The 13,185-nt window shown below is 42.8% G+C and overlaps 1 protein-coding gene across 8 annotated transcripts in view; it reads left to right on the forward strand.

The window, feature by feature from the left end:
• The window catches only part of KLHL13 (kelch like family member 13), a 73,463-nt gene that overhangs the window by 32,906 nt on the left and 27,372 nt on the right, over positions 1 to 13,185 (forward strand). The window contains exons 3-4 of one of the 8 annotated variants that reach the window (XM_060249055.1): positions 6,321 to 6,495; positions 7,071 to 7,184. The exons of 5 other annotated variants lie outside the window; for them this stretch is intronic. In XM_060249055.1, coding sequence (XP_060105038.1) covers positions 6,416 to 6,495; positions 7,071 to 7,184 — 194 coding nt within the window. In that variant the 5' untranslated portion in view covers positions 6,321 to 6,415. Of the gene's footprint in view, positions 1 to 6,320; positions 6,496 to 6,827; positions 6,846 to 7,070; positions 7,185 to 13,185 lie in introns of those variants that run through there. 2 more of the 8 variants (XM_060249056.1, XM_060249059.1) reach the window with 2 other exon arrangements.

The raw sequence follows: 13,185 nt of genomic DNA on the forward strand, positions 1-13,185 counted from the left end.
TGTATTCTCGAGTAACTTAATGTACAAAAGAATAATTTGGGCTAATGTGTACCCGGTCGGATTTTAGCGTTTAAGTCAGATGTTACTTTCAAGTTCCTCTTTTTCTAGCTTTGTTATATATTGCAGCCTGTCTAAAAAATGGGAGTGATGAGCACTGATTGTGCTGTTAATCTGTTTGCTTAGTTGCCAGAAGGTGGCATTGCTGATTTTGAGTGAGCATTGCCTAATTTTCTGGATCACTCCCCCCCCCCCAATCCTATCTTTAAACTTCTTTGCCTCCCACCTCCATATGACGGTGCTTGACAGCCATCCTTGTGACTGAAATTCATCATTATTCAGGGAGCTGTCCTGTGACTCTGCTTCACCTTTATCACCCAGTTAACTCTTAAGACAAAACAAAACGTCATGTTTCAAAATATGAAGTTTCAAGCTTTGGTTACCAATGGGCTAGCTAGCTAAACTTAAAACACCTGGTTTCCTCTTTCCCTTGTGGAAAGCCCAAGTATTGTGTTTCTTGTTTAATTCCTGATCAGAGTACTTTATGTTTTTAGCTTCAGCATTATGCCGAGAATTCAAGGCCACTGAAGACTGTGTTCTTCCAAATGGCTACACAATAGTGGGTTCGAATGGTTTCCTGATCCCCAAGCTTAACATTTTGACCTTCCAACCATCCTCCAGATAATAGGACTGGAATGGCTTTGAAATCGACACTCCCTTTTGGTTGGGGAGGAAATAGCTAATGCTTATAACAGAACTGGCCCAAAAGTGTGCCATGGAAAGAGCTTGAGTTCAAGACTTGTTTACATGGCTCTTTAAGTAGTCCATCTATGGTCTTCTGACCATGTTGCCCCCTACCTCTTGTTTACATGGCTCTTTAAGGAGTCCATCTATGGTCTTCTGACCATGTTGCCCCCTACCTCTTAGCTTCAAGCAGTGGTGTACTATCAGGTGTTCCCACATTCAATACAGAGCCATTCAGAGGAAGCTTGTTGCAGTTTCTGAATGTTTAATGTTTTATTTGGTGATGTAGTTATGAGTCCTGTTCCTAACTTAGTCTTGGCTAGCAAGCGTACTAAGAAACTACAGTTCATTGACAGTGCCCTCTATCTGCTTCCTGATTAGTGAGCTGTACAGTAGTTTGGGCAAGCACCGGTGTGGAGGAATGTGTCCAGTCATGTTCTCATCAATGGAATTTCTTTGCTTGGGGACTATTGTGTCTGCAGAGGGATTGGTGTTTTCCCTGTTCAGATTGGCCTAATAAAATAGTGGCCTTGGATTGGGTATTTTTGTCAGTTGCTTGCTATGCAGATTCATGAAATCCCTACAGTGAGAACTCAACTTTTTGCCTCTATGCCTGATGGACCATTCTGAGGCTGTCTACGCTTTGGGGACAGCTTGATACTGCAGTGAACTTTCCAAATGATTTGGAAAGACAAGCCAGCAGCCTGGATGGGAGTGAATTGGAGAGCTCAAACAAGCGACAAGGTGTTTCTCATATTCCTCTCCCCTGCTGCCGCTAAAGATAAACCAAAGATGACCTTAAATTGTATGTGGATTTGTGTATGTAACTTATGATTTGAGCTGAATTAGGTGTGTTTGATATTTAATTTGAGTTTGAGATGACAAGTGTACCCTGAAACCCTGAATAGATACCAATTTTCATTTGCTAACTCTAGAAAGCATTAATCGAAACTAACTCATCCTATGTATTTTTTAAGATGGTATAACTCCTGTCAGATTTCCCCAGCCTCCGTGTACATGTGAAGATGGATAAATAATATATGAGATGAGGAAGGGGAAGGAATTCCTTCTCTGCTAATTTCTATAAAAGTGCTCAGTGACCCTGATTGTGAAACAAAATCTACAACTTAGTTCTTGGCCTGTGTCTTGAGACCGTGCTCTTCTTAAGTGAAGATCACACATAGGTTTCGTGCCTTTGATGAGCAGGGCTTTCAAGCTGTTTGCATGGCGTTTTCCCAAATGTTAAAGCAATTCTTTTTGAAGTAGCTTTAAGCTTGCCATATTCAGAAACATGGAACAATTTTAAAATTTGAAATTGGTTCCAAGCTCTGCAGCCAGTTTTGACTTTGACTTACATTACCTTGAAAGGTCTAGGAGAAAAAATTTGGGTTGATTGTGCTCAAGAGTAGTGAGTGGAATGGAAAGGTACCTAAAACACAGCAGGGAGCAGATGCAGTTTGGGGTTGCTGTAGATGGCAGAGAGTCTAGCAGGGGTTATGGACAGTTGTAATGCTGCATATCATCAAAGTGCTATCTGTAACTTACTGAAATCAAAGTCTCAGTCACAAGTGATAAAGCCATTCTTAAATCCTTTTATATGAGCAGCCTCATTCCGTTTGGTGGTTTGTCATACAAAGGTCAAATGAGGCAAGTTGGTTGCTAAGGTGTAGGGTTTGAATCCCCATGCTGCCCTTTCTGGACATCCCATAGTTTGCCATGTAGATAGGCAAGGAGTGTCAACAGTGTGATCTTTGTGAGCCATAGAAAACCATGTATCCCTAGTTCAAATTGTGATCAGATTCCTCTTCTGTCCATCTCTGTTGCTCCCGCCATGAATACTCTTGAACATTCTTTCAGTCATTAATTAGTGACCCTTGATCTCTAGGACTTCAGCTGTTAGGTACTGCAGAAAACATTTTGATCATTTTGGCACCAGTGCTTGCAGATCAGTTGTGACAGTTTCTTTCCCCTGACAAATGCAGATGACAAATGTCTGGGCCAGAGTTGCACTGTTCTGTCTGCATCACCAGTTCATATGGGAGGGAGTGTTAGAAGAATGGTAGAAGGATGTGGCGCCATGTAGAAAATGCAGCCCACCATCTGTTCTGAGTGCCTCCCAGGAGAAAAATGAACCAGCAGTTGCTTGAGCCTGATGTATTGGAGCCTTTCATTTCTGTATAGGATCGCAAGGCTGAAAGGGAGGTAGGAGATCATCTAGTCTGTCATCCAGCTGCATGTCAGAATTGCACTGCAGAGTAAAAACACCTAGGCAGTCCTTTCAATGTTCAAGGCAATTTGCAAGTGTCCTTGCAGCAGCTTTGTATGATGCTCCTGTGTTTCTGTCTCATGTTGCAGATGGGGGCTTCATATTCTACATGCCATCACATCCTATGCAGATGGAGGCTGAGAGTTAGTGGCTTGCTTTAAAGCCACCTGGTGAATCAGAAATACGAACCAACTGCCTCCAAGGTCACAGTTTTAGCTGCTGTGCTATGCTGGAAAAAAATGCCCTTGAGTATATGAATTCAGCACTCGTAAAGAAGAGTCCTACTAGATTAATCCCACTTTTCACCTCCACCATTGCCTTTTTACATGCTGGCAAAAGAAATGCCCCATCAAGCAATTTTGTATTCATTTAGGGACTGCTATTCCCAGCACTAAATGGTTTTTCTTATCCTCAGCAACTGAAGGGAAGTCTAGGCTGCCTAGGCCATCCAGTGAGCTTCACAGAAGAGTAGAGGGTTTGACTCTGGTCTTCCCACATCCACTCTTGGCGCTTTATCCACTGGGCTTTCAGTGGCTTTGCCTCACTTAACAAGAATTATCCTTTTATCAAAGCTGTGCAAAATGAAGTTGACGGCTGGTAAGGTACATTGATCAAATAACTTAAATGGCCGGGGTTCTAATGCACACTGCCAGTCATCTAGTAAAATAACTTAGGTGGTTCAGACAATTGAGCCAAAGGGCTTGTCAAACTGAAGTGAGTCCCCACAGTCTCTTCTGGGGAAATCTTACCCTCCCACTTCCCTGCATGGTGACAAGTTACAGCAGACCTGCCGGCTTCCTTGGTCATCTGTAATGCTGGGACCTGTCAGTCCATGGCATTCCTCTCAGTGGAAAAAAATAACTGTGGAAAGAGGATGCCAGGCAGCATGCATTGCCCTACCATTGTGTAAGAGGAGGAGGGAGTATTTCCTCTCCTCCAAGCTTAGTTATTCACATATTTATTTTTGTTCCGGCAGTAGCTTCCTTGTCAGTCTCTGCTTCGGTTGGCTGTATGTCTTTATTAATAGTTTCTGCGCCAGTTGTGCACTGAGGGCTAGCTCAGGTCTGTTTTGGAGAGAGGACAGAATTGATGGGCCACTTCAGAGTTACTGGAACAGTAATAGTGAGATTGGTCCACTTTGGTGAAAATAACAGCCGCTTAATTCACGGCAGTGGATAAAGTCCATGAACCTCTAGGTGAAGAACAAAGTAGAGCCACGTAGCTGATGGGGCTGCAGGATGGCATTCTGTGCTGCAGTGTCTTCGAGGGGTCAGAGCCTTTAGCTGGCATGGAGGAGCTCTTGCCTCTTGGTGATTGGGCTGCACTCATCACGCCTCCTGTAGCCTTGTTGTGTTTCCCCGGGAGCCAGGGATCAGCTGGGCAGTGTATGTGGTGGTTTCTACTGGCTGAGCCAGACTGACTCTGATGGGAGTTCTCAAAATTAGTGATTTTTTTTTAACAGCACCGGCACTTAGTAGAATTACCAAGTCATGTTACTATAAAACAGCAAATCTCCAGCCTGCTTGTGCCAGCCAGGTAGTGTTTTAGCTTGAACAGCAGGCAACCTCTTTGCCCTTCAGCATCCTCAGTGGGTGCAGTAGAGATAGAAGCCATCTTCTGACTGATTTGTTTTTTTTTTTTAAAGGCAATTAATTAACCTTGATTTCTGATGCATGAAGAATGCCTGAGCTCTGGCACAGAGGCAACGAAGATTATGTAATGTTGTATGGTGTAACTTGAGCCTATGGTGCTCGGCAGTAGAACGCACATGGGTTTGTGGAAGGGGGGGGCAGGCTGTCTATGCAAATGAGACCTACTCACTCATTGTTGGTAGTGCCCACCTGAAGCAGGCATCTCATGGCACATGAATGTGTAGCTGCAATCCAGTTATGTGAAAACAGCCTGTGGTTTTGTGGCACATGTTAATAAATTCGCTTTTATCTGCAATAAATGTGAGGTGGAATCATCAGCAAAACCAGATCTCTTGAGTTTCACAGCATTTAAGATTTTTTTTTAAACTGAGATTGGACAACCAGGGATTTGCATGTAGTGTCTATATCCATTCCCCCCCCCTCCCCCTTTGGAAGCTATGGGACATACTGGTGATTTTGAGTAAAATGCTAGCAGTACAAACATCATTTTTCTCAAAGTGCTGTATGGAAGAACATCTTACCTGCTTAACTAATGGCTGTATTCTCCCAGCACGTGTAAATTGGGGACAGCTGAGCATCTTTCAGTTCGGAGCTGCATGCCGATATAGGGCTTGCCCAGGGATCTTGGATTTCAGCCTACAACTACAGTTTTCCGTGCAGTTAGAGAATTGAAAACAAAATACATGTAAGGCGCCAGTTTGGTTTTATGCTTTTCTTCCCCCCTCTTGAACTGTAAATGAAGCTGAGCAAAAATAGCAGTGATTAAATAAAAAGCACTCGATTGGTGCCTTTTCCATTATATTTAGATTATTCTCTGAGGAGACATTCAGCCGTGCTGTTGAAAAGAAGCCTGCTTTGGTGGCACCCTGCCACAGTGAGAGAAGCATACTCTCCAGTCTATAAAAATCAATATTGGAGTCTGTTAGTCAAACCTACCATGCTAGTGTGTGAACACTTATACCTCTAAAAGAGATGGACCACTTATATCAGTTATTCAAGGTGTCCCTAGGCTTGGGGGTAAAATTCCTTGCTATTATGTATTTTCCTCTTGAATAAATTCTCAGCATAGGGTCATCTTTATAGGTGCTATTTTTCTTTTAAGTGCTCTCCTAAAACCAAAAGCACACACATGCATTTCTGGTGGCTGCCTGCCTGCCCCTGGAGGTCACCACCAAACAGACCACAGATCTGCGGGTGGGGTGGGGGGGAATGAATGGAGTGGGGACTGTGACGGACACCTGCGTGTGCCCGGCTGCTTCGTCAGGACTTCAGGCAATTTGTGAGCTCTTGGGGAGGGGGGGGGCTGCTCTATTTGATTGTTGATCGGATCCCTGCAAGGACGGTTATTAGCTGCACATTGCTCTTGGTTTCCCCGCTGCAGACAGGACAGCGATATTCATGTTCCCAGAGCGTATTGTAAAATGCATGAGATTTCTGCTCATCTCGCCGGGAAGGCAAGGGTAGGAAAAATGAGAACGCCTTGAATCTGAAGCTGTTTAGAAGAACATGCAGGGATCTGCAGAAATGTATCCTTGTTCTTACTTTTGGTCACTCTGACTATGGATTAGAAAAGACTGTTTCCCTCTCTCTCTTTTTTCTCTCTTTCTCTTTCCTTTTTAATTTTTCAATTATAATTATAATTTTATTTTTTTTTGCAATAGACCCTTTTTCCATGATGGCATTCTTATATTCTTTGGCTTGCACAGAAGCGGCTGTCTTTGGTCACTGATCTCTCTCAGCTGTGTGGCCCAAGGCTATGCTGAGATTTCTCTCTCGCTGGTATTGTTGCAGCTCAAACGAAGAATGTTCAGAGGATGACAAGTGTATTCTGAGTAGGTACGTTGCTTCGTTTCCATTATGTGGAACCCTTCACTCCCACCCCTCTTTCTTCTGCTTCTTTTTTTTCCTGCTACCATTGGTCAGAAATCAGGTTAATAGGTACAGAATGTAGTACAGTGCTGCAATGTGACTCTGAAGGTAGACAATAGCATTACAGGCTCATTCTTTAGGGGGGTGGGTGGGAAAAAAGAGGCAATCTTTTTATAGAATAAAGCTGCATTGTGGTGGCTTGCACAGTGCAGTTCCTCTCTCTCTCTCTCCCCGTCTCTCTCTCTCTCTCCCTTGCTTGCTTGCTTTTTCTGAACATATACTGCAGTCAACACTTCTCTAACGAGGTGGCACTATTGGTGAGTTGGAGCCATAGAATCATCTTACTGCTTTAGGGGACGGCTGGGTTTAAAAGGAGATGCCTGGCTGCCCCCTTTCCCAGACTGGAAGCTTTGGCTTAAGGTCATTGGCAGGCTGGCTGGTCTTGTTCCTAGCAGCAGCCTCCGCTGGGCCAGTAGCGTGTGACTGGAATGGAAGTTCGAGTTGGTAGTCTGTTATGGAAACACTGTTTGCTGTTATTGTAGTACCGTGGTGACCAACATGCCATTGAAATGGAAAACGAGTTCTCCTGCTATCTGGAAATTCCCAGTTCCTGTGCTTAAAACATCCAGGTCGTCGCCACTTTCTCCAGCATACATGTAAGTGAGAGAACTGAGGGATACCTAAGGTGGGCTTTGTTTTGTGAGATTATCCCCCTCCCATGAGTGCTCTTTTGTGAGACTTGATGCTTTTTTTTTGTGGTGCCGTTTTCTCTGCTGTGACATTGGTCTCAGAATTTTTATTTTTACCTTGCGTTTCTCTCTCTTTAGAATTTCCAAATTGTAACCTGCCTTTTGTTGTCAGTTCCCATTTTTTTCACCCTCCCCTCCCCATGATGGATGTGTTGAATCCTTTCTTCATTGCAAATGCCAAGAAATTGTATGGATTTGGCCACATCCACAATTTATTTTTTTAGTGCACGTTATCAAAGTTCGTCCGGTCATGGTCTTTAATGCAGATCTTAGATGAGCCCGTTTGAATTACCACCACACAGTGCTTCCTTTTTTAGCTTTTGTATTCCACAAACAGATACATAAGTGGTGCTTACCCTGGTGTTCTTTTCCATATTAGTGTGCTTGTATGTGTGGCATCATAAAGTATTGAGATTTAGTCTCGCTTTGATTGCATTGTCTCACTCTTAGCTATTCAGTCATTGTGGAATGTCTCCAAACAGTAGTCAAAAATTAAGTATTGCCTTATTGGAGCAGACTTGATTAGCTTAGCATTTTCTATTTTTAAAAAAGTCATGGTAGCATTTTCAGAGAATAGTTCTAGATTTCTGGCTGACATTGACCATAGCACATGGCATGCCAACAATGAATGCAGTAGAAGTTAACTTGATACTGGTAATGCTCATTAGCCAATGAGACAAATAGGAACAGCTTCTGTGGTCTTCAGATCTGTAAAACATGAAATATTTTCTCAGTCTTGTCTTTGATGATTCTCTTCAGAAATTGTATGAATGGAATGTGGGACTTTGATCTGTATATGTATTGCTTTGGTCAGTGGGCTTGTCTCTCAACCATTATTTCCATATTGCTCTAGTAATTTTTTTTTAAAAATGTGCATGTGCTGAAAACTTTTTTTTTTAAAAAAGCATTTGAGTTTGGAGCTTTTCGAAAAGGTTGTGGTGGTGCTTACAATCTTTAAAGCAAAATTGTACAATGATGAAACATAGGAAAAAACAGCTCCATGCCGAGGAGTTTCAGGTAGTGTTCTGTTGCTGAGAAGACCAAGTATTGGATAGTGGTCAACATTGATGTGGATTTTTGCAGTCTCTGGCTGAAGTGTCACTCTGCTCCAGGCTAATCTGGTCTACCTGTCACTTACACAGAAAAACAAAAAAACAGCTGGCATGTTTTTTTGTAGCTAGCAGCATGTCAAAAATACCTTGTGTTTAAAACCTCGTTAGATATGGTTGATGCAGTGCCCTGCTCACATACAGCAGTACACCAAGTGTGTGCATCCCCTGAAGCAGGCAAACCACAGCTTTAGTAGAAAAGTAGGTGGTAGTACCATTATTTTTCAGGTCAAACTGGCATGCATTCATTTGTCCTTGGCTTGTAAAAGCAAGATGCTGAGGTGTAGTTCTAACATTATATAAAGGATTACGTAAAAGGCTTTGCAAATGTTGGTTCTGTTGAACATGCTGCATGTTAACCTCCAGGCTATAACTGACTTAGCCTTTTACAAGCAGGAAGATATGGGGTTGGTTTGTTTTATTTACACACATTGGGCATAGCTTTTCATGTGAATTTGCCACTGTCCACATTAAGCCCTTGGGATAGTATCAGTTATGAACCCATGGATATACTATGTCCACATTAAACTAGCCACTGAATTACTGCTCATATAGGATTAAAATACACTTTGAGAATGTACACAATGAGAATGGAAAATTTAATGTGTTTTCAAAGTTGGGTTTTTTTTAAAAAAAAAGTAGAATATCTTCAACAGGATTATTGAAAGATCACAGATTTGTAAACCTTGCCCATCCTAACTGTTCTAGTACAAGGTGCCATCAGTAGTAATACTTGGTTTTTACAGCCAATGGTGGTCTCCTTCTAGGTATAGTAACATGTTATGATTTGGACTGGAGTACTTGATGTCTTAGTGCGTTCAAAGCATATGTGCTTTTGTAAGATTTTTGTTCCCTATCACATTTCTGTTAGTCTTAATGTTCTCTCACTTCTAAAATTACAACAGAGAAATGTGAACACCTGTTTTTTGCCGCCCACTTCTAACACAGTATCACAGAGAAGGTGTGCAGTATTTTCCCGCTTTGCTTACAAAAGCGTCCATCTAATTTTTTTTACTTAAAAATGTATACGTGTGCCTCATGGTCAAAGGGTTAATGCAGATGAAGCACTCTTGTTGATTACTGAGGTCACTATAACTCTGTATATATTGCCTCCAGGTCAACTCCCCTGTGAAATCCATTTGTTAGACTGATGGGATACTGTAAAAGCTCAGTGTTTCTTAGCACACTGTATGGCTCATGCTTGGAACAAAAGATTGGTTCCACCCTGGGCTACTTGCTTAAGCATTTGGTGGAAGTCCAAGATCTTTAGAGTTTAGAGGACCCTGTAGGTAATCTTTAACTCACATGGGAAGGAATGATAACATTGTTGTAAATGTCCTCTGCTGGACTTGACTGGCAGGATGTATGTGCAGAGGAGATGGCTTGTGAGCAATTGTCTACATGTGACTTGGACTTTAGATCCTTAGAGGTTCTTCTTTTCCTTCCTTCCTTCCTTCCTTCCTTCCTTCCTTCCTTCCTTCCTTCCTTCCTTCCTTCCTTCCTTCCTTCCTTCCTTCCTTCCTTCCTTCCTTCCTTCCTTCCTTCCTTCCTTCCTTCCTCTCTTCTCTTTCTTTTCTTTTTTTCCCTCGCCTTTCTTGCAATGTGGGCTTGTTTAGTTGATTGGGACAATATCGAACATCCATAAATGTGCTTATTGGCAGGCAGAATGCCCACCAGCGCTCGTGTTCTCTTCTGTGGCGCCCCCTTCTGTGCTTGAGTATGTAGCAGGAGGCATATATCTTGCTGTTTCTTTCTTCAAACCTCAGTCATATGAGGAAAGAACTGACTTCTTTCCCAAGCCTTCTACATGTGCTTGATGCCTTGGTGACTATCACAAACAATGGCTGGCTACTAAGTGGAGATAGTGTTGTGTGGACTGCTGTTGAGTATTCTCTATCTGACTGCCTCTAAAATTGGGTGAAAGTTAAATTGCTGGGCAACAGAGGTAGTGGTGAATGTGTGGGGTATGTGTGAGCCCTGCAGTCTAATGGGTCAGCTGAACTTTGGGCAGGGCTGGATTTGCCTACCTAGATTTCCCAGAACTGACAAGTCCATCCAAGGCTTTCCCACAAAAGAGTGTGGTTCTTCTTTTTCACCTAGCTTTTATACTACTGTGGCAGGCAAAATAGCTCCCCCACATGGAAAGGTGATACAGTTTAGGAGTACTGTAGATTCTGCAACTTGATGGGCCTTTGAGGCATGTGCTGTAGCTTATGCCTCCAAGGATAACCTAAAACTACATTCTCAGAGGGATAAAAGCCATTGAACAAATAAGACAGACTGAAGCAAGGTTGCTGTCCTGTGATTGGGGACCTCTGTGGGAGAAGTGTCGAAGTATGTGTAACTGCTTGGTATGATTTGCTAAGCAAATGACCTTGGAGACCATAACCAAAGGAGATGTCCTTGGAATCCAAGCATCAATCAAAGGTATATGGATTTCTGGAAACCAGAGACCATCACTTCCTAATGAAAAATGCAGTTTAACATTTCCTTCAGATGAACACAGTAAATGAGGTGCCAATTGTAGTGGTTAGTGTCCAACTAGGGCTAGAGAGACCAGGTTCAAAGTCCCTGTGTGACAAAAGCTTACTGGGTGACCTTGGACCAATCACTCTCAGCCTATCTTGCAAGGATACAAAAGGAGGAGAGAATTCATGTTTGCCACTCTGATCTCTTTCAAGGCATATGGTGTGGGAGCAATCAGAGGTGGCAGGTTTGGATGGTCCTAGAGTCTTTAAATGGATGTGTTGACCTTGAGTTCAGCAATGGAGTTGCTGCTTGCTGCTTTATCTACACCAAGTCAAGGAGACGTTTAAAATATACAAATCCACAGGTTGACAAGGTGATGTGCATCTCCACTTGGAGACTGCGTGAGTCAGACTACAGCCCTGTGCCATTGAGGCAGGGACCAGAAGGTGGAGGAGGGAGTACTTCAAGCTTCTTGTTGTGCTCTTGCACACCAAGGTGTCTTAGAATAGCACACTGCCTGCATATTAGATGACCTCTCGTGCTTTTTGTGAATATTGCTTCTGCCTTATCCAGGTTGTCTTGCAAGGCTGTGCAGTATTGTTATACATCAAAGGCAGGTCCAGTAGCATTAGAAATGTACTGAAAAGAAAATACTCATCTTGGCTCAAAGAAGCCATGACATTCAAATCTTGACAATCCTAGTTAACGCACTCAATGTTTTTAAAACATGCAGAAACGTGATTTTAATACACAGGTAAGATGCATCTCTGCCTTTCATGCCCTAAATCTTTTCTTGTGGTCCAGCTCTCCCTACTCCAAGTCACTAAATACCTACTGAAATGAGAATTTAGCTGTGACAGATCTTTGAAAGGTAGAAGGGAATGCGTTCCAGCCTGGGCTATATCTGTTCTCCTGTTGTGGCTTTGGCAGATAAGCAGCGTAATCACATGTATGCTTTTTCTCATTTGGATCTTGGGCATCCTAGAGGGAAACAAGTTCTGTCCTGGATCAAAATTCAGAGTCCCAGAAGCCCCTATTTAGTAGAACAGGGAAGTATTTTGGAATACTGTTAGGGCAGATCAAAGGGAACAGGCAGCTGTTAAAAGTAACCAGGAGCCACTTCAAATGCTTCCTAGAAGCAGTGACGGTGGATATAGAAGTGACTTGAGCATCTGCGTTTCACTCTTCTGATGGAACCTCTGAAAGGGAAGCTTCCACATCTTCCCTATGGTAGGAAGTGTGAGTTCCTGGTGCAGCTACAAAAAGGTGATGAATTAGTCACTTGAACATCTGCTGTCTCGGCTTCTGAGTATCACCCAAGGTCCCCTGAAAACCCACAGCCTAGACACACTTTTTTTTGCAGGCAGTTTCCCCTAAAATTGGTGTGTGTGTTTATGATTGGAGTGCGACCTTGTATCCCTTTAAATCAGATTCTGTAGAGGCTTTTGAAAGATGCATGAAAAAATTCTGAGGAGGTGTTGCAAATTGGTCTGTGGGATAAAGTTTACAAAGGAAAGTCTGTATGCTGAAGCTAAATTTTATTAGGAAAGGGTTTTGGGGTCTGCCTTTTTTCATGTTGTATTGTTTCTAGTATCGCTTAGCCTTATTGCTTTTCCCTTTCATATCTGTCTGCTGAGATGAAGATAAGCAGGGAGAGTTTTGCCAGGCAGCAAGTGGATGTTTTTATGGGAAACTGGTTCAGCAGGCAAGAGGGACTGATTCTGCTGACTTATTTGGCAGCACCTTGTGGGTGCTAGGGTGAGCTTCTGAGCTGGTTTCATGAGAGGATTATACCATGCTAGAGGCATGTGGAAAGTGGAGCTTGTTGCTTCAATTCTTCCCCTGTAGTAGAATGCTTGAAAGCGTTTATTTTTCAATTCCTTCTTAGAGTTGGAGCACCTTTCCTGTGAGGAGACTCTACAGTGATGGTCACTAGTTTCACTGGTCGTAAAAGAGAATTGGACAAATTAATAGAAGACAGATCTTACAGTGGCTGTTAGCCATAGTGGTGAAATCTCCATCTGCTAGGGGCAGTGTGGCTCTGAAAACCCAGTGCTGTGGGTCAACAGGGGGAGACTTTGGGCTCTAGACCCTGCTTTTAGACCTTCAGGAGGCATCTTGCTGGCCACTGTTTGAAAGTGGGATGCTGAATTAGGTGGGCCATGGGTCTCATTCAGCGCAGCTGCTTTTCTGTTCTTATGAATTTGTCTGCACAAACAAACACCTGACCCTGTCCCATGTGAATCTGGTTTTGTTTCTGGAAGAATTTTTTGTGTGTTTTTAGCATTTAAAGGAAAATTGGCTGTTTGCTCTTGTAGACCCTTAAAACT

The sequence above is a fragment of the Heteronotia binoei genome, chromosome 11 (genome assembly GCF_032191835.1).
Source record: "Heteronotia binoei isolate CCM8104 ecotype False Entrance Well chromosome 11, APGP_CSIRO_Hbin_v1, whole genome shotgun sequence".
Taxonomy (NCBI): Eukaryota; Metazoa; Chordata; class Lepidosauria; order Squamata; family Gekkonidae; genus Heteronotia; species Heteronotia binoei.